Source organism: Corvus kubaryi, unplaced genomic scaffold (genome assembly GCF_017639235.1).
Source record: "Corvus kubaryi isolate FWS band 111438036 unplaced genomic scaffold, C.kubaryi_AGA036_p1.0 split3-73, whole genome shotgun sequence".
Classification (NCBI taxonomy): domain Eukaryota; kingdom Metazoa; phylum Chordata; class Aves; order Passeriformes; family Corvidae; genus Corvus; species Corvus kubaryi.
The window spans coordinates 20,849,787-20,877,120 of NW_024582091.1; the positions used below are offsets into that span (position 1 = coordinate 20,849,787).

Consider the following 27,334-nt stretch of genomic DNA (forward strand, 5'->3'; position numbering starts at 1 on the left):
TACAGAGATCGTATGCTCTTTTTATTGGCATACAGTCACTACCCATAAGTGCATTTGTGTCAAAAAAATAATTTTCATATTTACAGGAAGTGACAGAATTTCAGTTGTTGGAAGAGTATATAAAGCTTTTCATACATAATCTTTTTTATTATTAAGACAGAGAATATAAAATCTGAACTGAAAATCAAATTCAATGCATCCTGGAAACTGTATTCCTCAACAGCTTTTCTTAAGCTTATTTCTAGTTTCTTTCTGCTTTCTCAAGACATCCGTCTAGGACATCTGAACTGTTATGATACCTACTTTTCAAAAATTCCTCACTCTTACCCAGAGTCAAGAGTGTAGTGAGATTGGATCAATACATCATTATTTATATGCCTACCACTGCAAGTAAAAGTCATGTGTTGTAAATTATGCCTTATTTTGCTAATAAATATGACTGCTTACTCTATGTGAAAGGATATAATTAAGGGGGGGTGTTATAACTGATTATTTATCTGTAACAGTATTTTGATAAACATGCATGTATTCACTAGCCATTAGCTTGCTTATTAAACACATAGTTAAAACGTGTTTCTTTGTACAGAAGCAGTTGATTTCTGCATCTTTTTTATGAAAAAATTACCGTTGAAAAAAGCTGCAGAGCTGAGTTCTGACTTAGTTAAATGGATTAATTAATCTGTTCATGAAGACATGCTTTGCAAGTTGCCTGAACTAGTATAATTTTTTCTTAGAAGATACAGCCAATCAAAGAGAACTTACTTTGATGTTAAGCCTTTTCTTTTTCACAACTGCTGTCACACCAGACGTTTTAGGCACAGATCTCTCCCTGAATTCACGTTCTTCTGTAACAGTCACTGGCCTAGAGTTGGGTATTGTTGGTTTGTTTTTTAACTTCTATTATTTCACACTCTTGTTTCTAACAGCAATAGTCAGTTTCTTTAAGTAGGTAATCAGTGACCTCTTTCACTGCATGGTAATATTAAGATCAAAAATTTAGTGACATCATTGCTAATACATCAATGTATTAGCTCTACAGGAGTCACAATTCTTGTAACACTAAGAACCAGCTTTAATATTCACTATGCATTTGATGCATGTGCCAAAATGTAAAGTTAGCCTATTGTCAGTTTTCCAATGTGTACTGAGTGACATTTATAAACATATTCCATAAAAACATCTAAAATTCTGAGATGTGTGTAATATCCCTGAACATCCAAAGATCTCTCTGAAAACTGGGTGAGGAATATAGTTCCAGAGCTTAACACTGCCACAGGAGATCAGTTAATCGCACATATTCCTAATGGGGTTCAGTCTGTTTAAGTATAGCTTGTATTACAGTGACCCATATTTTACACGCACAGCATATAGTACCAGCTAGACCAAAAAAAAAAAGTTACTAAAAATCTATTACACATATCTAAAGAAAACTAAGATGTCCTTTCTCTGTTCTTCCACACCCCCAATAAAGTAATCTCATCATGTCCATGGATTACAAGTGTTTCACGTTAAATCTTTTTCAAGTACTTTAAAAATTTGTTATACCAAAAAAGCTGCCTTTTTCTTTTTAAGTACTTTCTACCATTTAACACAAAATTCAGGTGCAAGAATTTTAAACAAAAAATGAACTAAAGAGCTTTATTGACATCACAGTACATTCAATAGTAATTTTAAGAACATTACAGCTGAAAGAGAATGGCCTGTTTTATAGTCTTAATAAGCACTACCGTTCTTGAAAAAATGTAATACAAAGAAATCCTATTAGGTATTTAATTCTGAGCAGCATTTGGAAAAAATACACCTATTTACAGATAAAAAAAGGATTCTGGTTTCACCTACATAGCCACAATGTGCCTCTATAATGAGACAAGCCTTTTATAACTCATGGAATTTTTAAACGTCATAGCACTGGTGCCATAAATTCCTCAGCGTTTACGACGAAGAGGAGTTGTTGATCTGAAAAATAAAGGAAAACGGGGAGAAAGTTAATTGGAAAAAATAAAAGACCCCCAAACCCACACACACTTTAGGCTTAGTAATTAATAGTTTTAAAAGATTTTCCAAAGTTACTTTTGCCTAAGACAAAAAGTTTAATAAATACCATACTTTATTTAAAAAGTTCATATGCCGTACACATGAAGACGAATATAAAAAAACTTTTTAAAAGTCAGACAAAATACTTAAAAAGTATACTACCTTGATCGTGACTTAGACTTGTGTTTGCGGCTTGCCTTCTTACCAGACCTTTGAGATTTCTCCATGGAGCATGACCGAATATGCTTCGATTTCTTAGCCTTCTTTTCTTTACTGCTTCCTGGTGATTCAGAACTACTCCTTGCACTAGATTCAGAGCCTGATCGTTTTTTGCTATCTTTGGTAGTAATTTTTTTGCTTTCTTGTCTGGAATCCTGTCTTATTATTTTCACACATATTGAATCACTGCAAGAAAAAGTTCTTTCACTGTCTCTTTTTCTCTTTAATCTACTGTCGTCATGATTGCCAGCCTTACTTTCTTTTTCCTCTTTTTTGGGCTTATCTTTTCTCTTTTCCTGATCTCTCTCCCTTTCTCTGTTCTTCTTTTTGTCTTTGTCTACACCTCCACCCTGCTCCTTCTTCCTTTCATGATCTTTGCCCTCACTTTTATGCTTGTGCCTATTTCCAGTAGGGCTTCTACGCTGATCTTCGGCTTTACGTCTGTCCCTGCTCCTGCTGCGGCTCGCACGGTTGGCTCGCCGGTCTCTTGAGCGGCTGCCGCTTCTACGTCTATCCCAACTTCTCTCTCTCGAAGGACTCCGATTTCTCCGCCTCTCCCCTCTTTCAGCACTGTGATTTCTACTAGATCTTCTCCTTTCCCTTATTTTCTCCCTGCTCCGACTCCTCTCTCTCCTGTTTCTGTGGGAGTAACTCCTGCTTCTACTGCGCCTAACTTTATGTGACGGTGTCCTACTGCGACTGTGTCTCTTCTTCCTTTTGGGAGAGGAAGAACGTGAAGAGCTGCGACTACTACCTGAGCTAGTGCTATAGGATGAACTGGATACTGTGCTGCTACTGCTGCTGCTCCTGCTATTGCTGCTGCTGCTACCACTGCTAGAGCTTCTTGACCCACTCCTTCCTGTCCTCTCTTTACCCTCTTTCTTGAGTTCTGTGTCAGGTGCGATTGCATTTGGAGATCTTTTCTTTTCATGAACCATATCTGCTTCAATTTCTTTTGCCTCCTGTGATGCTAAGTTACTATTTTGTTCTTTGATGATAAATTCATTCATCTCTTTTGAAACTTTTTCATTTTGTAGCTTTTCTTCTGAAAAAGGAAGTACACAGAAGAAAAGATGCAATTAATTTGGAGCAGTATGTCAGTAATTTCCACACTGTTACATTGATGAAACCAAGTTTCCAAGCACCTCTCATAATACTTATAATTAAAACACTGCCACCATACCAACTACTTGCCAAGCCACTCTTTTTTTTTTTTCTTGTAATTCTAGAAAAGTTGACCTCCTGCTTAGAGAAAGTGTAGAGCCCAGTCGTTTTTAGAAGTCCTTGATGCTATTTCATGTTTCAGTGGTTTAAGATTAAGTTATCAAACAAATATCCTGAAACACCAGAACTCCCAAACTGATCTACACATAAGACCTTTTCCTTTTGCAGCCTTTCTGCACATCTGCTTCTCCCCTTGTCCTTCCTACAACACTCCTCTAGTGGTACTGATGTTTCCTGCCTTTCTTTGAGCCCCATTCATCTGGGTTTGAGGATTACTGACTGGTCTGAAGAAGTTGTATTTCTCACATAGTGAGACCCTCAGAGGTTTCCAAAATAAAAATTATTTCTATTCAACCTAGGATCCTTTGCATCACTGCCAACTTTATCTCCCCATTTTAAATTGAATCTAGAAAAAATAACTGACATACAACATTTTTTGCCTAAAAATGGCCTTTTGATGTGGGCCATCATTTCCTGAATTAATTTAGGGAATAAAACTGCTTCCAGAAACCCAGAGTGCTCCAAATGGCAGCTGATGGTCAAATTTAATCCAGAAAACAATTCCAGCTGGTCCCTGAGTTATTAGGCAATACAGGCAGAAGCCAGTGTATGTTAGAAGATGCTGTATTGTCCATTAGAAATCTTCTGCCTTTCCAAAACACTGCTACAAATGAAACTCTGCATTAGCATTCTTTGGTATTTTGGATGTATAGAATCAGCTGCTTTACACTCTAGATTTGTATTTCTGCAAATAATCCCATGAAGATATCTCCACACTGACATCTGGCTTCCTGCACTAGGAAGACAGAGGTCACAGGCCACCACTCAGTCACTCTCCATATGGCTATCCTTTTATGCATACATCTTAAAACACTCAGAGAGAGATAGGAATATTAAGAAAACCAGAAGTTTCGCTAGTCCAGCCTTTTATTAAGGGCTCCATATGTCTTATTTTCAGGTGGAGGAAACCATCAATTTTAAGTTCTATTGCAATAGCACTTTCTCCTCCAGCCTGTGAACTTGGTTCATGACTTCTTAACATTGCATCCATCTCTAGACAATTCTTCAGCACTGGGAGCCGACTGTGCTACCCTTTTGACCTACATTATTTGTACAAAAGGAAAACCTTACCTACAGAGAAGCAGAAGTAAATCACAGGGTTTTGGGGTTTTTTTTAAATTTTAATTAAAAATACATTATTTATATATTTCGTTTTGTATTTTTGGCTTAAAATGTGTTTCTTTGCCATCAATTTACATACAGTAAGTAGTAAACTCCATATACAGTGGCACAGTAAAAGACATTGTAAGATTTACCTTCTAGCTGTTTTTCTAGTAGTAGTTGCTGTTCTCTCTCTTTTCTCCAAAACGCTTCCTGTTTTTGCCTTATTCTGTGTCGTAATTCCTCATCATCAGTATCAGATGTTTCAGAGCCTCTGTCACTTCTCTCATCTTCACTGTCTCCTGATCCATAACCACCCAGTCCACCTGCGTGCATAAAGTCCAGTCTATCACGAGGAAAGATTAAGCTTTGTTCTTAATACTTCTGTGAGGCAAAGAGGAGAGTAACATTGCCCTTCCTTCACTTCCTCGTCTCTGAAGAAGTCACTTTATTCTGGTAAGTGCCAGTGTTGTTTGCCAGTGTGTTCAAGGCCCTCGTATCTGCATTGATGCTCACTGTCTGGTTCTACTCCTTCTGGAACAGCTTGTCTATTTTCAGCAAGCAACCACTGTGACCATGGTACTTTTTTCCCATTGTATGGAAAGGCAAAAGAGCTCCCTGTGGAGACTGTAACAGTGCCTGCCTCTGTATCAGCAACCGGACAGAAAATGCCTGGGATCTTTCCCAGAAGACACCCCTGAAATGACTTCAGCTGCCTCCGTAGTCCAAGGCTACAGAAATTCTGAATGCCTTATCAATTTTTCCATATGATTTAGAAAACACTGCACTTTGACAGGTATGGAGATGGAAGAGAAACAGACTTTCTTCTCCCCCAGAGATATTAGTAACTACTGGACTGAAAAGGATAAAGTCAATTTAAACATCTGACATGGATTTCTTTCAGTCTGAGGTCCTTAGGATCTTTACTGAGTTAGTTTTGAAACATGAATACTTGTGATGATAATATTCAATCTAATTCATCAATATTCCATGTAATGAACATATAACTGATCACTGACACTGCTGTAGTACATTTTAGATGATAAAAGTCATGTTGGGAGAAATCTCTTGCAGTTGTGTCTCAAGCTGGAATTTCAATCTCTCTTTTCTGTGTTGTTTCTGGTAGTATATGATATGGGAGCCTTTGTGTTTATGTAGCTTTTCAAGAAAATAGTAATTGCAAAGATTACAATATTTTTATTTATAGACTTTCACATTAGTCTTCTATCAACTTTCCCCTCTGGTTTGCTTGGATCAAAATAGAAGAAAAGTATGAAATAGTATTCCTTTCTTTGAAGACTGCAGTGTGCTTCTGAAACTATCATACTTTGAAAAGTAAATTTATCTAAAATTTTTCCGGATTTTCAAAATTAGGGCAAGATTCTCATACACTAAATCACTGCCTAGTCCTTTACTCCAGCAACTATCCCACTATATATCAGTAGGATCACCTGTGGAACAAACAAAGGTGCTGATAATGATAAAGTTAGCAGAAAGTGACCCATACTCCCAGGCAATTAAAATCTAGTTTCAAAATGCAATTTCTAGAAATGCAAGGCAAAAGTGTAACTCCCCCTTTAAGCCCTCTCAAAAATAAGGAACATACTTACCGAGTCCAGTGAGGGAAGCCAGTGCACTGGACTGTGCCAGCTGTTTTGCAGGAGCTTTGTATCACATCAACAACAGGAACAACATGTTAACACAAATAGCCACGATTTCATAGTCATGAGTCTATGGTATTGTTAAATCTACTACTATTGCTGTTCTTTGGAGGGAGAGAAGAAACATTAAAAACGCATCATCCATTTAAAACCACTTCTAGATTTTTTGACCATGAAGATTTAGAATTTAACTGCAATCAACAGTGAACAGAAAAAAACCAAATAGATACTCATAAATCACTTTTCAAGTTACAGCATCTGCACATAATTTTCAACTTCAGTAGTTACATACTTAGATTAACTGTGTTATGTTAAAATAATCTGTTCTGTAAGTACAATACATGTTAATAGTGAAAGCAAATTAATTACTAACTGAGGACTCAAAGTTCATCTCTTTTCACTTCTGAACAGCTTTGAGATAAAGATGATAGTAGTAAGGAACAGCTACAACTCAAGAGCCATTAACACACAGGTACCGTTTTAACTGAAATGAATTGTATGAAAAAAAATGGAGTAACTCAAGTAACTCACAATACACTGCACAGGACGACAGTACATGATTACTGGATTTGAACTCTACCAAGTTGGATGCATTATACTGGAATTGTTCTTGAGGGAGAACTATGGGGGTTAAATGTTCTAAAGACATGCAAATACAGAATTTTCGCAGAAGAAACTAAAAAAAAAAAAATCCCCCAAACCCAGCATACCTTTAGTTGCTTTACGGTGAACATCTTTGGCCACATAATAGATTTCTTCATTTGTGACATCTAAGAGAATCTCTGTCAGCAGCATTTTTGTCAGCATCATCTGAAGAAAATTGCATATACAATTAAAGGCCAAAATACCTTGAATAAATGCTGCATTCAAATTATATCCATACAGCTTCACTTCTTTTAATGACTATGGAAGTGGTCTCCTGCATATTTTATTTAATGACCTCTTTCAAAAGACATAACTAGAAAACCAAAGATTGAAGCTGTTTAAATGTCACCTGATTCCACAACCTTAAAGTTTGTATTTTGACTGTGAATTGTATCCGCCTGTATTGTACACAGCTATCCAGGGCACTGATCCTAACGTCTAAGATGATATAACAAATGAGTATGTAAATCAGAAACGTACTTAGACTGATTCCAATTATTCTTCCAAAAAATAAAGAGCACATTTCTGACTGTAAAGATCAGAGGTTACTTATATAGCATTTTATTACTACATATTTTCTACAAAAATTGAAATTATGGTAGCTAGTTCTCCAAGTTGTTTATGTCTAGCCACATGCTCTACAAAAATACATTCATCAAACTTAGTAGAATTCAGGATCTTAATTAACAAGGATTCGGTTGTACAATTTGCATGCAACTGTCATTTCAAAGTACGAAGGTTGTGCAGACACAGTGAAACTGCTGCTGATCTAGGATTTAAGTTTGTAGCACTTCCTTGCAAGAATACCTTTCTTGAATTCCCTTTCACAGGAACTGAGGTTGAAGCATAGATTTGAGATAGGTGCATTTAATTACTAAAAGTTTTCAGAAATTTGGTAAGTGAAGCAAAACCATAGAATTAATAAAGATCAATGCGAAGATTACAGTCATTACATTCTTTCACTATTGTGCTAAATATGAGTTATATAACCGATATCCTTGTTTCCATGAGAAAGACTGCATGATGAAGAGACATGCAAATATAACCCAGCTTTAGTGTACAATGCATACTGTACCCCAATGACAGTATCAGGCATAGAAAAAGTGATTTACTTTGATATGCCTGAAAAATATGAGCAATTAAACAGAAATACTTATTGAGAACACCAGTATTAATACCATTTGATACTCCTTTTCTTCTTCTGTCATTTCTGGTTCACTTTGCTCCTCTTGAGGAGCTGGGGATGGACTCCTGCTGATTTTCCCAACACTTACAGCCTCTGTGTTTTCAGCATCTTCATCTTCCTCATCACTGTCCTACAAGAACAGCATCATACATTTCAGGAAAAACTTAATATCAAGCTCCTTAGTCTCTATTTGTAATAGTCAATTTCATTTACTTTGTACTGAAATCTGTATTTCAGTTATCATAAAACCATTTATTTTCTCCCTTCCTAAAAAATATGCGGGTACCTCTACCCACACAAGCTAAGAAAATACTTAGTTGTCAGTTCCCTGCCAAACATGTACTTTGAACTACAAACAAGATAACTGTGGAAGTGAAGGCAATGCAAGGCTTCCTAAATTGGCTCAGTTTAGCAAATACAGGTATATGAATTTTTTCAGCTGCTGATTTAGAATTCTTTCAAAGGATCTGTACGTTCCAAAAGGAAGGGAAAAAAAAAAAGGAAAAAAAAAGTCCAATTTCATCCTTGTTTCTTTGCTACTACAGGCCAAATTATATACTTCTACCTCTTAGCCATTAAAAACTTCAAAACATCAAGTAATTATCAACAGAGCAGCAGCTTAACCTTACTTTAAGCAACAAAACCAATGAGGTAACCACAAACACAGTCTCTTCTTTAAAGAGACTAAAAAGGTGATCTTTCAGGAAATACAAACCTGAGCAAAAAACAAACCCTTCTACTTACAAATTTACTTTTCTGAGGTAATCGTGGACCATCCCCTTCTTCAGCATCCTCACTTCCCTTTTTCTCTTTTTTAGACATCTGTGAACGCTGCTGCTCCATTCTCTCTTTTTCCAATTTTTTCTGTTTTTCTCTTTCCATCTTTTCCAGGCCCTCACGAATCCAGGCAGGCAGAGTTCTACGCTTCACAGCATCTACATAAGCAAGGTTTACAGTTTTGCAAGATGAAAAAACCTTCCCCCCAAAAAAGGAACAAAAAAAATCCCCCAAAACAAAGAAGCAAACCCCCCACCCCCATCAAAACAAGTCCCACATCTGATTGTGGGGAAAAAAACATTTATAATGGCTTTTTCTTTCCCTGGTCTTTTACTTTTATTAAAAAGACAAAGGTCATCAAATTTTGCAATTCTTTATAAAACACAGCTTTTAGACTTTTTCATTAAGGAGTGGTTAACATGTACCAATCTGTGGAGGCTCCTGCTTCACAGGCATCGCAATAGGTGAACGCTGTCGATCTCTGAATGAGGGTCTTTCCCTTCGATTTTGAGTAGGTGCAGGAGGTGCTGGAGGACCTGGTGGCCCTGGTGGTCCTGGCTGCCAATAAGGTGGGTGAAATCCACCTTGAGGTGGACCAAAAGCAGCCCCATGCTGAAAGAGTAATGCAGTTTATTTTTCTTCACATGGTAACACTAAATGCAGCATGTGAGCAAGTTGGTCTACAAAAATCCATGCAAGTAGGAATCCACGATTTCTATGCTATTGAAATCTCTCAATCTCTCTTACTGTGGTCCCCAAGAAACAAGTTTCCTTTAAATATTTAATGACTAAACTTAGATTTAAGCAGGTATACTTAACAAACCTGAAAGGGCTTCAACCAATCTCCTTTCATATTGTGCTAAATACTAAGCCCTATAATCACCATCTATCTCCATCAGTTCCGTGCCAGCTTAGCACCAGAGCATGCAGTTAAATCAAGAGTATACAAAATTAAGATTTAAAAGTCTAGCTATGTTAGCAGTCTTTTAACTACAGCATGAGAACAAGAATTTAAAGTTCAGCCTTTTATTACATAAGAATTTTGCACTGTGCACTTTCTAGTAATCCTTCACAGATCTTATTAATATGGCTGATTAAAATATTAAATACATAAATATGAAATTTTAGTACAGATCCTGGGTTTTGGGCAAGCTGTATACAATCCAAATGTCGTAGGTCTTGAGGCATACATGCAGAATTTTTTGTTTTAATATTTACTGCCCAGAAAAGCCTAATGAAACAATTTAAGAAGAGAGTGTTTAGGAAAAACGGTATAGCATCAAATATTCTAGTGAGTATTTAACTCGCTAGTAGTGAAGCACTCTCCATTACAATTTCAGGTTAAGCATCTCTTTCATTCACTGCAAAACAAGTTTTCTGTAGTATTTAGAGAAGCTAATTTTAAGAGTTTTTCCCATGACATAAACAAAGAAAATTATAATTAACTCATGTATTGGAAAATTAATGGTTGCCTATTTAACAAGACTGCTGAACAAGAGAATTGTAACAGGAAAAATAAACGAGAAGATTAAAAAAAACCCCCTTTCTGCCCATCTTCCCTTGTATTTGTTTATGAACAGGAGGTAGGTTTTTAAACAGCTAGTCTGTCATTTATATCAGGAGTTTTGAAAGAAAAATATTGAAAATAGAGGGAAGATAAAAAAATTATTTGTGTTTAAAAATCTGTGCAATGCATCCTGCTATTATTATAAAACCAGCTACATGTTTATTATGCTATACAACTTATATGCCAGAATGAAGAAAAAAGTGGATATGGATTTTATTTTTAGAAATACCATTGTTTATTCAAAGAATCACAGTAGATAGATATGGAAAAGATCAATGGATCATCCAGTCTATCTGTCTGCAAATACAGGACTGTTTCCTGTGGTACAGTATCTAGCATATTTAAGCATATCTTTCTGAACTTTATTTTTTTTCCTTCTCCTCTTTTTTTTTTTTTTTTTAAACACAAAGCTACATAATGTTAATTTATATACTGGAACACAGTGATTCATTTTAATACTGCAGACAACAGCCATTTCTCATTACTACTGGAGAAAAATAAAACCCTTTGGCCTCTGAACGTAACAGAGAACTCTAAAGTCTCTTCTGTAAAGTGTTTGGTAAAAATGTGTCTTAGCAGATAACAGATTCTGTAGATGTTTGTAGAACTGAAGAATGAAAGTCGCCGCTAGATGATATTAGAGGAACACATCCATGGAAGGGACTCTGCGCGTCTACAATATTAAAGCAACAAATATGTTTCACCTGATAGTCAAACTGGTTCACTGGCCCCATTGCAAAGTTATCGGGAGGTCCCCCAAAGTTGTGATTGTTCTGGTTAAATATATGCCTGTTGTCGGGAGTAAATTCCCCACTGTCCTGACTGTTGCTGTCTTCAGACGGAGGAACAATTTCCATTTGACCTGGGGTTGGAGTCATCCACTGCTGATCTGGAGGTGGGTGAGGGGGTTGGTGAGGCATTCCCCATTCTGTTTAGGATTTAGAATACAGGTCAATACCAAGTTAGTATAATTTGTATGAGTCATCAATCGCTCAGTGTTCTTGTATTTATCACAAGGTTCCTCAAAGCATCACGGATGATAAAGTAATGAAGAATCATCAATCTACAGACTCTATTATACTGTCTCAATAATTTCTTTAACTAAATGAAGGAAATACAAATGGCTATAGCTGAACTAAAACATGTAGTATGTTTTAGTCCATACAGAACTGGACAGGCACAGACACCCTGTAAACTTGTTTTTATAAATTTCTAGTGATAGTGAGTTCACCACAGGACTTGTTTAAATTGTTTAAACTGTTAAAAAAACTGCTCCTACTTCTCTACTTCAAATTTGAAAGCAAGGACTTGAAATACCTCTTATGATGAGAAAATGGTTTTGCAAGCAAGCACAACCACTGAAACCTGTGCTCCAAAGTCCTGTGTCTTGATAATGGATGATTTCTTGGATTGTCCAATATCTAGCAGAGGTCCTAGAATAAGCTGTAGTCATAAGCCCTCAAACATACGTTACAATTGGCTAACAGAGTGAAAAGGGTCTAAGGAATGAATTAATAGCTCATGTGGCCATAATTTTTGAATGATTCCTTAAAAAGACAAAATTTATGTGCACTATACAGATACTTACAGACCATGACAGAGCTGCGCTATAACTTTCACCAGTAACAGAATTAGTATCTAGCCTCTCAGGTTAATTCCCACCTTCCATCCAGTCCTTTAGTACATTTTTCTAATTTTTACTGTCCTTCCCATCTGCATCATAATTGGATCCATTACTGTAGCAACTAAAAAGTGTTATCACAGTTTTTCTATTTCTGTGAAAATTTCTACGTACTGTACAGAAATACAGCTAGAATACACTCTGCCACATAGAAAAGTTAAAAATTCTTACATGTGCCTACAATAACTCGTAGCCCAGCACAGGTAGGTGAAACCTGATGGCTACCTCCCTTTTATTATGTGCATATAAGAACTGCCAATAACATATTAAGCCTACTTATATTAAAGGTTACATTTCAATAAATTTGGATAGTGACAATGAAAACTGGGAGTATTATTCTTTCAACCATTAACAGAATCAAGCATGAAGTGCAGTTTTCCCCAAAACAACTGAACACACGCACATAACTATCCTGTTCATACACTTCAAATTGCATTATAGTGTAGTGTCATAACCCAGCTTTAAGAAAACAACTTCAGAAAAATTCTTGGCAGAAAATTACCAATTTCTATCCCATTCTTATTACCAATAGTATCTTAAGAAGTTTTAAAAAGAAAATTAATTTTTGGAAAAAACTGAAGTTTTGAGGAACTGAAAATAATTGATACTAACAGAAGCGTCCAACCAACTTTAACCTGCAATAATTGAAAAATGCTGACAATCAGATACCTAAGCTAAAAAGGGTAAATCCTAAGTATATGAAACGTAATAAAAACATATTTTTCACACAGAATTTTGCTGATCTCCCTTTTTAAAGATTTTAAGACACCTAAAGCCATCATCTACCAGTTATATTGTGAACTCATTCTACATGTCAAGATCATGCCAGAAGCACATATTACACTACAGGAGAGGCAACAGTAGCTCTCTGAGGGGCAGGTGTGATTAATAAGTCAACTGGTAGTTTTGTATTTTGAAGCCTGAGGGACAGGGCATGTTCACACCAAAAAATGTCTGACACGAATAAAATGAAGAAACATGAAAAACGGGAATGAACCGGAAGGGAAACAAACCTGGCTGCCACATTCTGTTGAAATTGGGATCCCCCTGAAAATTATTATGGTTGTTTGGACCAGACTCTATTCCTGAAATATCCTGTCCGTTTGGCATCATTCCTTGTTGTTCCACTACATTCTGCTGCCCTGAGGCTTCTCGCTGAGCAATCCATGCTTGAGCTAATGCAGCCCAGTCAATCTGGCCTAAAATAAACAGAGGAAGTTAAAAAGGTTAGAACTCACATGTGTGAAGTTTAACACTGTTTCTCAATTACATGTCCTATTGCTCAAGATAAACGGGCAACGTTTACCTTCAGCAAGTACTGTAAGCACCATTAAAACTTACTCACAGTGTACAGTAAAAGAAATCAAGCAAATGTCAGTGTACAGACTTGCTGAAGTACAGTTGCTCTGCATATGTTCAAAATGTCATAAGGCAGATTATTTTACATTTGCATTAGCACTCAGTGGGTGGTAGAAATGCACTTTTTTCATAAGTGAGCTAATTTTGACATCAGAAATTAATATACATATCCTTAAATTATAACTTCATGAAGATTTGAGAGCAAGAAAGAGACGTAGTTAGAAAATTATTTTTCAATGTACACTCTTCGTATAACCATTGCCATATATTATGTTTCAGTTCTCTCTCCCATTTTTTTCTTTACTGCCATTCCTACCAGTAAATAAATAAACTGCACTCTCAGGTAAGAACACTAGTATGTCTTCTGCTTATTATCAAGTCAGGAAAACTCTCCAGTGAATTTAACAGAAATTAAAGTGACAGTAAAACCCATGTGCCTGATCACTTTGCCTTAGTATTAAATACACACCTGTATTTTCATCCATTTCTCTATTTCTCTTGATATTTTGATTTGTTGTCACCCCATTCTCAATTTAAGGTATATTACGTTCTACTGTTTAAAGCATTTGGTGGTTTTGGTGGGGGGAAAAAAAAATCCAAACAAGAGATCATAATTATCACTGCTGTAACCTAAATCAAGAATCGTATTAGTCTTCCAGTGAGGTTTTTTTCTGTATATATAGCTGCATTAGTACTTCTGCCAAACAGGTATCGAATAAAAAAGCAGATTCTCTCAAACAAAGGATTCAGCTTGGCTAAAGAACTGACAGGGATACATATCTGGTACATGAGGTCTAAATGTTGATCTATATGACTGGTAAAATGTTGGTAATTTGTCTAGGATAACTCAGGTTTCTTGCCTGTTTTTGCACATTATATATTAACTATGCGAAAACATTTGCAATCAATATGTGTTTTCTATGTTTTCTCTTTTTTCTAGTTCAGAAAAGCATCATAAATGCATTATCTTGAGAGCAGCTACAAAAGGCAACTATGAGTCATACTCTGTTACAAAGATTGAAAAATTCAAATGACAACATATTAAAAGAATTAATCCACAAAGCTTTCTATATACTTACTTGGATCTTGCTGGTGCTGAAATGACTGCATCCACTGCTGTTGGTTCAAAGGCCATTGCTGCCAAGGTTGTCCACCTTGATCCCACATCTTTTAAGTCTTTATATAGTCTATATTTCAACTAAAAATAATAGTTGTATGTTTAAATAGATGCCCATGAAATATCACATAACTGAAACTTACATAACTGCAGATATAGTTAAGCCTTGCAAAGCAAGCTGAAGCAATGCTGGCTTAATATTTTAAGCTGGAGGAAATGGTTCATCCTTCAGAGTAATATCTCAAATATTACTGTAAGATTTCAGGAGTCTAGTATGCTTTCTCTGTATTTTCACAAAGAAATTATCTACAAAATGATGTTCAAGGAGAGATATGACAAGTTGGTAAGACAAGATCTCATCTGGCAATAAATGCAATTTAAAGCAAGTCAAAATATAAAAGGCATGATTGGTATCTTTGCCTGCTTCTTAGGGAAAAGATGTGTATTTCTCTAAACAAGTGTCATGCAAGGCTGTTAAGCAAGACAAAAGTCACCAAATGGTAAAACACATTGTTTATGATTGCACAGGAGAACTGCACAGGTACAAGACAGTGCCCACATGCATTTTAGGCATTGTACAAACTCATCTTAATTTCTAAATAATATATTCCTTCAACTCTGAGAAAGAAAAATAAATGACCACACAATTACCACATTGTCCCTTAAAATCATGAGAAATTATTTTTGCCGTGCTGTATATATCCTCACTGAGCAGGCAGCAGCAGCCCTAGGTCCAGACAGCAGGCAGCAGAGCTCCACAGCCTGCTTCAAGTAAAGCTCCAGGGGCAGCTCGACATGAATTTGCTGAGGCACAGCAGAACAGGCAGGTGTGCCCGTAATGGCACACCAGCTCCTTCCCGTCATTTGTACCTCCGGCACACACCTAACCTGCCACACATGGAAGATCTGAGAGCAGCCACCTGCACTGCTCTGAACAGTTTCTCTGAAGATATAAACTAGGCACAGTTCTGGGAATACCTCACTCCAGAAGCTGTTCCCAAAAACCAGTATGGGTAGGAATGCACTGAATGTGACCCCCTCCGTCCTACCCAATCTGTTAAGAACTTCTCAACAGGCTTTCCACTCAATGAATATATCATCGTGGAATTTAAAATACAATCCTTAAGCTCGCGCTATTAAAACATCAAGCATGTAGATTGTTTCGAACACTCCAAACTTAAAAGAAAGAGAAAAATTCATTCCCTGAGGTCACAGGAGCAGCACACAGGACCCAGTTGTGGCTCACAGCCAAGTGCAATAGAGAATAGATGAATAGAGCCTCTGCTTCAGAGCAAACCAGCTCAAAGCAGCCAGTGCCACTTGGGTGGCCAGCCAGGAACAACGCCAGTGGCTCCAAGGGAGTGGGACACACACACCCCACAAACAGCCCGCTCTTAGCACATGGACAAAGCGACTGGAGTGGAACCTGCTTGGAAAGGCATCTTGTGCTTGCCTGCTTGCACAAGGAACTGCATGACTGCATATGAAGAGAGCATCACTCTACAAAAGTGCACCACACAAAGAGCTGCACACAACATCAGGGGGCACCGGGCCACAGGGAGATGAATGCAAGTTTGTATTTTGCATACTTCTGTCAAATTAAATCTTTTATCTGAAAAACTGTAGATCACCTTTGTTCTGAGACCATTTACTGTCAACACTGTAGAAAAATTACATGTGTGGCTCTGAAACATTCAGTTGCAAATGCCTTTTGGGGGGGGGGCTTTAAACAAGACCAGATCAACTTTGGCAACAGGGGAAGTATTGGGCAAAACCTACCTAATACTTTATTAATTTCACTATCTTTTCTTGCCAAACTAAGTATGGAGGCTTTTTCCCATTTCATGAATGCTTTTATTATATTCAAACCTTTAATAAGTGAAGACCCTGCCCTTTCTTTTGTCCCTTTTTTTCCACAATTTTATTTGTACCTAGGAAATTAACTTTTTTACACCAGTTGAGTGTAAGGGTGGCTACTAATGCACTTAATGCAACATTTTAGCTGACCTCTTAAACTAGTTCTCCAGGTATTCATATATACATATTTCATACACTAGGTATGAGGAAGTAACTGCAAATACTATTTGCCCCCTAAAGTAAGAAAAAGGTAATTAAATATTTCTTCCTTTCCTCAGTTCATCTTTCTATCCAGAATAAAAATTCTTTCAACTGTCAAAATAAACTTGTTTACACTTTCAAAGTTGTACGAATTGGGGTTCAAGACTACTACTGCACTGCACAGCCTCATCGTGCCGCTCCCTTTGTTTCTAGCTGTTAAATCCCACTAGCAATAATAAACATGGATTTCACTAATTCTGGTAGCACTTTTTTACCTCAATACATAGTACATTGCAAAAGGTTTGTGGAATTACACTAAAATACACTCAGCAAAAGGCTTAAATTTTTTCACTAATAATTTATAAGACAGGTTTGCATATAACCAAATGCAAAAAAAAAAAATTTACACAGTTAAACATCAATTTCTCTTATCAAAGTGCAAGAATATTAAGACCATTCTACAAATTCAACTAAATTGGGACCTCCTACACACAGCTTTTATGTGATAGGATTAGATGAGATTTATTTGTACTGGACTGGCTCTATCTCTGTCCTAAATTTTTCAGTATTCCAGATTTTTTAAACATGCTCCAGCTAACACAATTATTTATCTATTTCTCAATTGAAATGGACACTTAGTATTCTGGTCTTTTTTTTTTTTCTTTACTCTCAGGCCTTGATCCTCACTATGGACAAACTGAAGCATTTGTTTAGATCATTAATACAGTCTAAGGCAACAAATGTCTCCACATCTCAGTATAACCTGCCCTCAAGTCAACAGCTCCCTTATTATTTTACAAGGTATTCAAATCAATCTTGTGGGAAAGATAGATTACATTGCAGCCTGTACCAACTGGCATCTGAAATGGTGACCAAGGGATAGAGCAGACAGGCAGTGACCTCAGTCAGCAGCAGCATTCATTCATCTCCTGGCTGCTCTGTCAGCAAGTTATTATGCCCCGGGACACCAAGGCCAAGTCCACACTCCTACAGAAAGTGGTGCTGAACGACCCCAACAGTCTCCCCATCAGAGAACAGCACTGACCCAGGCCACCTTGCACTCTCTGGGCTGCTTCCAAGCACATGTCAGGTGTCAGCATGGACCTGGGACCCAACATGCAGTTAGGACATGTCCATTCTGGTTTGGAAGGTCAGAGGCTTTCACTCAGTGCCAGCTGGCTGCAGGGCCAGAATAAAATGCACAGTTGGGTTTTAGCTGTTAGCATACATAGCTGCTTCTCCACTGCTCTGCAACATAATATGGCCCGGACTTCAACTTGCCCTAGAGAGATTATTTCACCTTATTACTGCTATTCTGGGGAGAGAAATCAGGTGGGGAAGTGCAAAGCAATAGGTCAAGGCATGGAAATGGTTTCTATATTGATACACAACAGTTTGACAAGACAGCAACAACAGCATAAAACCCTGAAGAACTTTAACATTTGATTAATTCAACTTATGCCATTCAGAGCAAACTAATTTCAAGTCACTGCTATTTGAAACAGATAATTTTAGTTTGTGAACTGTATTTGAAAGCTTTTAATTCTGTATTGCAGTTGTACTTCTACTGTTTTCCTGAAGAAATGTTGATTTTCATAGGTTGGCAACCATAAAATATGCTGGTTTCCAAGTACACAGATTTATTACCAAATTCAGTGTAAAAAAATTCTTTACTAATCAGAAATATGTACTACACAAACACTTAAGCAATGACATCACTTTTTAATGCAACTGTACATGCAAAAGCCCTTTTTCAAATATAATGTGAAAACTGTCCAAAACTATTTTTCGTTTATTTCAATTCATCTTCCTTATTGAGCAATGTTTGTTTTACAAAAACAGGAATTGGATATGGAAGGAATAAAATTTGCAACTTAAAATGTTTATAAAACCAACCTTAACATATACAGGCTAAAAGAGAAGATCATGTGTATTCCAAAATTTTAGTATTGAAGACTAGATGATGTGTTTTAGTATTGAAGACTAAATGTGTGGCTCAGAGCCATTGACCAGAAGAGGTTGGTTCTAGGGCCCCTCTCTATATGGTGACCTGGAACAGAAGGACACTGTCATTTTCAGGGAAACAGACTCCCCTGCTTTTTAGTTCTCCACTTATTTTCCTGCATTTTCTCCAAGTTTTCACCAACTGGTACAAGGTAAACACAAAAAAGGTACTTGATAATTTTTTTTTTCATTTACTACAGGGAGGCTACTGGCATTCAAAGATGGTTCATTGACTTGAAAAACTATTTTGCTAAGCACTACAGTGTCTAATGGTTTCATCTGCTGTTAAGTGCCAGAGGCAAAAACCCCCTGGTTTTAGTTCTTCATTTTCAGTTGCCTTGCTCTAAAAGGTAACTAAAACAAACACTTAGGCTATTCGATGTTACTCTTCTCTATATAAAGGGAATGTAACTTTGTATTCTGCTTGTAAAACTCTACTGAGTACGCAAGGACTTTTCAACAGAATCTCAGTATTGTCCTGTCAGACATCACTGAGTTTCCTTCCTAGTGATGATATTTTAAAGATGTCAAAAATAAAAACAGACCAAGTCAAGTCATACAATAATGAACAAACCAAATGTGAGAGTTACCAATGCAACACTTTTGAAACTCAGTACCATAAATGGAAAGGGCACAAATTACTTCAAAAAGAACTCACAAAACACAGCAGAGAAAATGTAGCCTGTACTCAGTAATTTTAAAATTACTGCAAGGGATTCACCTCCAGTACCAAGGCAGGAGAGGAGGAAACAAACCCAACAAACAATGCCTCTCACCCAGCAAATCAGTAACTTAAAGGCTTAAAGCAGCTGGAACCTTTTGTACTGATGTATGTGAAAAGAAACAACCATTATTTTCCTGAGACACAAGTAGTAATTAATAATGGAGAAAAGAGACTCAAAGTGCTCTCCCACCTAAATAAAATCTGCATTGACAAAACTAACTTAGGATGCTGCCACATGAACTATAAACAAGTTTTTATTTCTTACAAAGTTCCCAAATCAGCATCACCTGAAAGAACAGGCTTCACCTAACACAATGGACAGCTCTATTTCCCAATAGTGACACAAGGCCAAATACACAGCAGAGCATCCAAATCGCACTGAAACAAGCTTTATTTTCTACTGAAGTTGGGGGGCGGGGGGCGAAGGGAGATGAATACTGGCTAAAATTTACTCAATTCAAACATTAGAAGACACTAACAGAAGGGTACCTCAGCTGAGCAGTCATTAAGACACACCCATTCTGACATCACTAGTGCATACAAGAGGTTTGAAAGCAACAGGTTCAAAGAATGGATCCATTTTGTAGGCACCTACTTACAAAGGAAAATGCAGTTACTACCCCTCCTTTATGATGATGCGTTAAGGTTCCTTTACTTAGCTGTTCTACCCTCCAATTCAATTGGACATAGCCTTTTTTCTTTCCCTCTCTCTCTCTAACACACACACAAATAAACAAAAGAACATTTATTGGTGCTTCAAGAGCTGTTCCCTGATGTCAGATCACAGAACAGGAACCTGAATCTATTAAAAATCTGTTTACCAATGAAGAAACAGAAGCCAATTCAGGATTCTTTTTGTTTTATACAGAAGCACAATCACATGAGCAAAACACCCCATCAATTCACATTTCATTCCAGTTACATGTACTTAACAGATTAGGAAAAATTCATATAATATCTCAAAATTTTGCTGGAGTTCTTAAGAGCAAACATGTTCTCAAATATGTTCTTTCACATGTTGGGGTTTTTTATTTTTAAATTAAATTTGTACTCAAAGGCTGGACCAGGATCTGCTGAAGTTTTATTAAAGCAAATTACTGGTATGAAAATGTGCCACCCTTGAGAGGACTGCTAGTGAGGGTGCCCCTGCTGATGATAAAAGCTGAGACAGTAACACAGATAGGACTTACCTTGATCTCTACCAACCTCTGAGAGCCAACAGCACTCAAACATTTAAATGTGGTGTCAAACTCTCTACTACAATATTTAAACTAACTTTTCTTTGGGTAAAGACATAGAAAGAACAGATATTTTTAAAGGCACCTTTCAACTCCTCTCCTTGATTGTAACATGCATCTCAACTACAAATTACACCTCAATGTTAACCTGTTCTTTTAGGAAAAAAAGGCAACTCCTTCAACCTATTTGTTTGCATAATAAGTTATTTTCCAACACAGTTGTATGATGTGTCCAGACACACCACACACTGAAGAGCACACAATCACAAGGTACTTACCAGTAAACAGAATCTTGAGTGGTAATTCACAAGCTCACCTTTCACTCTGGGAGACTCCCCCAAGCACTTCCCACAAAACACAGTTATCTTGCAGCAAATTACATATTTCCATACCAACAGGAATGTACCCTGTCAAGGAGAGCATGGTTTCCTGAGAATTTGCCAATGGCACAGTGCTTAGTGAAGTCCCGTGTAGCTCAGTGCCCACTGATGTCAAAGATGTGGCCATCTTTTAGACAAGGCCACCAACAGAACTTGAGCACTAACAGGCTCATTCAGGTTCCCTGGACAACTCTACCTCAGCAGTTTCATAGTGTAAACTCATAAAATGTGCTATCAGTTCAACAGCACTTGTGGCAGAGCTAACTGCGCTCTGACCTCTCAACAATGGAAAGGAACAGTCTTAAGGAGCAAGGCTCAGTCCTGGGAATGTCAAAAGACAAAGCCTGCTTGTCATCCTGGAGATAATACCTTCCTTAAATGCCTTATGACATTGGCTGCAGCAGAACTGAAAAATACCAAGAAATTTCCCCTGGAAAGATAAGAAAGATAAGAAAGATCTGTCCCTAAATAAAATTTAATACAGTTAATGGAATAACTGAATTGTTCCAATTCATGCAGCTAGTCCAAGACAAGAAGCACAGACTTAGAAAGTTAGCTCAGCTCCAGGAAAGCATCAAGAAGATAACTAACCATACCAAGCTGTCCAGATGAGTGCATCTTGTGCACTCTTTCTTGCTCCTTATAAGTAACTCCCATCACTCTGACAATCTGCTTCTTCCCAGTATGAATGTTATACAACATCCTAACTATGCAGAACACCTTACAGTTCAACAGCTTCTGCAGCAGATACAGAGATTCTGAATGGCTTGCCTGGAAATTAATGAAAGTGAAATATCTTAGCAATGAGGAAAAAAAGCATTGTTTGGAATACAAAATCAAATATTTGTTAGAAGCTAGACTATCTCAACTCCAAGAAATCAGGAGACAGCCTAGGAATAAAGCTGTCACTAGAAGGAGAGTGGCACACACCTTCTGCTGCGTCATGAGCTGAAGAGATCAAGGTGAGGAACTCCTATGTCAGACATCAATATCATTCGACCTGATCCTCAGGGCACAATCTGGCGGTCTGATTTATTCAACCTTGTAGACAGACAGACTAATGATTCTGGAACCTACAGAACCCGCAGCCAATAATCAACAGCTTTCATGCTGAGGGGAGGCTGTTGCATCACCTTTCTGATCATTCTACTCATCATTCCTGAACAGCAGGTCAATATATGACACAAGATGGCCTGACAAGTTTTACTTGCAAACTGAACTCTTAACACACTGCTGCAGAAGTTTTTCTGGTGACTAAAAATCTTGTCTTGCAGGCATTCCAAACAGGCATTGCATTTAGCAAAGAAATATCCATTACCTAAATAAACAAGGAAGAGCAGGCCACCATGCATACTTGGAGAATCCCTATACAAAGAGTCTTTGGCACTCTTTCGTACTCCATTCACAGGTCAGATATCTAGGTCAAAACCAAAACCAACCAAAAAAAAAAAAAAAGCTAGACAGATGTTCCACATCCTCCAAGATAACCTGACAGTCCAGCCATGACTTTTGGACTATATTTAGGTCTACATAGTTGAAGGGAAAGACCCCAAGAGGTAGGAGTCCTGGTTTGTAACAAACTGCAATTACTGGTTTTGAAACACATTATTATTAAACATTCAGTGTCATTAGCCAGGTAATCTTCTGGTGTGAGCTTAAGACAATACAAGCAGCAAAGGCACATTAATCTCTGACACTCTTTGTAGAACCTGGGCTACAGAAGTTATCCAAGTCACATCTTGAGAAGGATCTCAAAAGCATCACACACTCTGTGGGCAGAGTTTCTTTATCTCATACAGACTTAAGCTCTGAAGGTGAACCCAAAGGAAAATGGAGATGTTTCAGAAGCAGAGCTCCTTGAAACCAAGAGCCTGATTTCTTGACCTTTCATGTGGGTGCCTTGTTCTAATGTAAGGTTTTTATCTTTCCTTCAAGGTAGCTGGTATTGACCCTGTGAAGTTTCAGCACAGTGACTGAAAGCTTATGATGAGTTTCCATGATGAATTTTGTCTAACTGTTCAGTTGCAAGCAGGATAAATCTAATCCTACATTCACCATGCCAGGATCAAAGCAGTTACCAGAAAGACAGGAATTAGGCCAGTACCACCAAGAGTTCAAGCTGAACAAGTGCTGCTGGAGAGTTGTTTCCCCCCATTATGCTATTGCTTCAACAGGGTCATGATAGGAAAGAGATCACCAACGAGGTTGGAAGGACTAGTGGATAAATACTCTAGGGGTACAACACCAAGAGTTCACATAGTTCTCCCAAGTAATTAGAAAGAGCAGCTCATCCATGGTATTATCACTATCTAACCAAGCTGTAATCCAAAGACAATAATGGACACACATTGTACAAACTCCAAAGATGTCTATATCAAAGTACTCCAAACTGGAAGGAGATGTAAACTGAGCACTTCTTCCATGACTGTGTCACTGGAATAAAGGATACTCTTCTGTAAGAATTTGTACAATTGAAGAGAACTGCACAAGAAAAACAGCTTTGCATACCCAAAGGAGCCCCCCCACCAAGAAGAAAATTTAATGCATAAAGGGTGTCACAAGAATTATCATCAGCTGGTGGTCTTGGCATAGGAGACCCAGGTAAGTCAGAACACTTCTGCAGTTAAAAATATCTGGGAATCTGGAAAAGCACTGTATCCTATGCATCCACATAGCAATGAACCCTGCAAGTTACGACAGAGGGTCTGCAGACACATGCACTCAAAACAAATGCATATCATCACTCAGACAAAAACATACCAGCTTCCATTTGACTTGGGAGAATTAACATTTACTACTATATTATACTCAGCTGATTGGAAAATTAAGTATTTATGGCGTGAGTTAAGTCTGCAATAAATCAGAAAAAGTTGAAGTAAGTGTCTTGCTTGCTACTCTGTTTCACTCACTGCACTTTCACTTGGAGGAAGACTTCTATACATCATCTAGGGCACCACTCTTAAGTTGTTGCAGGTATTTAATGCCTAGATACTACGCATCTTTTCTCCTCTTAAGAGCCAGAAGCTATATCTATATGCCTGCTGGGATCTGTTAGCATGATGTCAAGCCAAAGAACATGTCAAATCTTCCAGCTCACTTATAGTTGTGTATCACTAAAATGCTGGAGGTCAACTTTGCTCCACTCCATTTTTAACATCAGAACCGTTCTCAGACTGAAGAACAGAGGCTTTCCAAATGCGTAACCAAGATCCAAAATACAGGACCAGAAAAAGAACTGATGAAAACAGCTTGCTCAGTATCCATGAAGTTCTCCAGAACCTGGTTCACACATCACTACGTCTGACTAATATTTACAGTGCTAACAAGATAAAGCAGTGTGAACAAAGGTCAAATAAAAAAAAGAAAAAGAAAGAGAAAGTACTGTGAAATCTTCAGGGAGTCACTCGAGCAGTACAGCTTCCAAGGTCTGCCATTTCAAACTTAAATCCACATATCCACTGAGCTGAACACAACTCTTTTTTAAAAGAGAAAAAGGTATTGGCAGCCAGGTATCATTTACTTATTTTTTGTATTTCTAAGACATAAGGACAAACACATGATTTGATTACCATAAAGTACCAAAATCACTGCTAGAACATTTACTACCACAGAAACATTATCATAACTTAGGCAGTTTAAGTCAAAACTCTACTGGGTTTGGGGGGCAAAAAAAAGGCCAGTCTGATTATTTTCTTCATGTATCATTATGCTGGAAGTCCTGATGCAGGATTTTCAATTACCCCTGTAACCCAGCATTTTTTTTCTGAAGTGGATGGTCCATCTGCAACTTCCTCTGCAATGAACATGCTCTGCACAAAAAATTAATAGTACCAGTAGCTAAATAAACTACTCCTCGCTGGTCATGAGCAGATATCATCCTCAATGATAACTACAGTTATCACTTAATAAGGGATCAGCTAGTGATGAAAGTAAGAACACTTTAATAACACCTACCCAAAATATTAGTTTTCACCAAAAGCAGACTTAGAATCACTACATACCTCAGTCATGAAAAGAAGTGAGATTGGACACTCCTGTCCCCATAGTACCTTTGCATAATCCTGCACCTAACTAAAAATCAAACATGGCTATGACTCCACTCTACCACTACAGCTTATAAGGTGAGTTAGCCACTGAAAAATTGTGGAACTGTGCTAAATTTGTGGACTCTTAAGCCCTACAACACCTCTGAGCCCAAAGCAGAGAAAGCACTCTTACCAGAGCAGTTTGTATGTCATCTGGGGCAAAGACAGTACAGAAAGTCTTGTAATGGCATAATAGTAGAGATGGCACAAGATTTGCTGCTGGACCAAACAAATTAAAAACCAGGAGCTTGTCTGTCAGTAATCCCAGCGACCTGTCACCGAACAAAGGCAAGACTTTCAGTTCCCCCTCTGTTCTACAGGCAGGGGAGCCACAGCATCCATAACCCCCATGAGAGCCATTTTTAGCACAGCTAGACTCCAAAAAGAGGTTTCTTACTCGTACCAACAACACAGGTGTTCAGCTGGACTGGAATGGCATTTGTAACCCTGTCTTTGGAAAATTATGTTAGATTACTATCTGCTGGTACACATGCCTTATGCTTTGAAGACCACCATTCCCCCTCTTCAAAAGGTGGCTGACTCTGCCTTAAAACAAAACTTTCAGGGCAACCCATGTTCCCTGTATCTCACACCTTCCAAGGCTGTTGTCTTGAAAACATTTACAGGTATAACTGTAAGAGAAGCGAACAACAACCAAGGTGGCTGAATACTCTGCGTAGTAATTTGTTACAGAAGAAACTTAGCACATTTCAGCTGGGGTAACACATCATAGAATCAGCCAGTGGTTTGGGTTGGAAGAGACCTTCAAAGACCATCTAGTCTGACATCTTGCATGATATGATGTTGCCGAATACTCTGTCCAACCTGATCTTAGACATTTCCAACCATGGGCATGTGCGATCTCTCTGGGAAACCTGCTCCACTGTTTCACTGCCCTTATCATAAGAGATTTCTTCCTTATATCCAGTCTAAATCTAAATTTCATTTTAAAACTGTCATCCCTTGTCCGGGGCCCTGATAACAAGTCTTCCTCCATCTTTCTTACGTGCCCCCTTTACGTACTGAAAGACTGCAATAAGGTCTCCCTGGAGCCTTCTCCAGGCTGAACAATCCCAACTCTCTTTGCCTGTCTTCACCGGAGAGGGGTTCCAGCCCCTTGAACAGTTTTGTGGCTCCATCCTTAACTGTAAAGCCTAGCACATCCCATTAAAGTTCACTTCAACAACTTTGTGGGATTGTCTAATGAAGTACAGAGAATCTGCAGGGATAAGTGCCAAAAGCAAAAAGGCTTTCAAACCCATCATCTGTCTGAGGCTCCATTTAAAAACACCCTGCGTTTTCCAAGCTACTAGTCCAGGTATCTTACAAATGCTGCTCTGTGAATTTTAGTTCTCTGGAGCCCTCCAGTGGAACGAACTCATAGGAACGGCCACGAAACCCATGAAACAGCACAAATATCCCACAAATACATTTCATCCGCAGGAGCCAGGCTGCTGACACAGCCAACTACCAAATCCCAGGGCACATGTTGCTTCCCTAACTAGGTTACCGGCTAAACCAAGTAGCCACTCTCCCCCGCGCATCCACGGACGCTGCTTGCCCAGCAGCCAGCGGCTTCCCCGCCTCGGCCGGGCCGGCTGCGCGCTCCCAGCATCCCAGAATCGCCGTCCCCGCGCGGTCGCGCGCTCGGCACCGGCCTCTCCGGGCCCCGCCAGGGCAGCGGCGGCGGCGCGGGGCGGCCCCGGGACATGCGCAGTGCCGGCCCCGGGCCCGTCCCCACCGGGGACCCCGCCGGGGGGGTCGGCGCAGGACGGGGGGGTCCCGGGGGTCCCTGCCAGCCCCCCCGCGCCTTCGCCGCGCATGCGCGGCGCGCCGCTCCCCCCGGACGGGCGGCGGGGGAGGGCGAGCGGCTCTCGGCTCGTCCCTTCTCGTCCTGGCCGCCGGTTTCCGCTGGCGGTGCCACCGGTTCCTCACGCCCGGCGAGCAGCTGCTGCCGCCGCCGCGGCGCGCGGTGGCCTCCCGGCTCGGCTCGGAGCGAAGGGGAACAGCCGGTCAGCGACACCCGCCGGCCTCCCGGGAGCGCTGGCGAGCACAACCCGCCCCGCTACTTACGCGCTCCCCCGCCGCCGCCGGTGCCGCCGCTCCGCGGCCGCGCTGCCCCGGCTATCGCTCCTCGTCTTCACGGACAAGACAATATGGCGCCCGCTGGCGCTCACCCGGAAGTGAAAGTCGTCACGGTGCTGACCCTCGCCG

General features: G+C 38.9%; 1 protein-coding gene across 2 annotated transcripts; it reads right to left on the bottom strand.

Annotated features, from left to right (window-relative positions):
• PNISR (PNN interacting serine and arginine rich protein) lies at nt 1-27,289 on the bottom strand. Of its 2 annotated transcripts, XM_042017226.1 has the most exons (13): nt 27,194-27,279; nt 20,934-21,062; nt 14,594-14,712; nt 13,169-13,354; nt 11,179-11,402; nt 9,333-9,519; nt 8,875-9,065; nt 8,123-8,260; nt 7,010-7,109; nt 6,249-6,302; nt 4,794-4,964; nt 2,197-3,298; nt 1-1,956 (listed from the first exon to the last, which is right to left on the bottom strand). In XM_042017226.1, exons 3-13 carry the CDS (start codon nt 14,679-14,681, stop codon nt 1,926-1,928), a joined length of 2,472 nt encoding a protein of 823 aa, XP_041873160.1. In that variant the 5' UTR covers nt 14,682-14,712; nt 20,934-21,062; nt 27,194-27,279; the 3' UTR covers nt 1-1,925. The 2 variants fall into 2 exon arrangements, with proteins under 2 accessions (XP_041873160.1, XP_041873159.1); XM_042017225.1 differs by lacking the exon at nt 20,934-21,062 and having other exon boundaries at nt 27,194-27,289.
• Nucleotides 27,290-27,334: the final 45 nt, after the last annotated feature.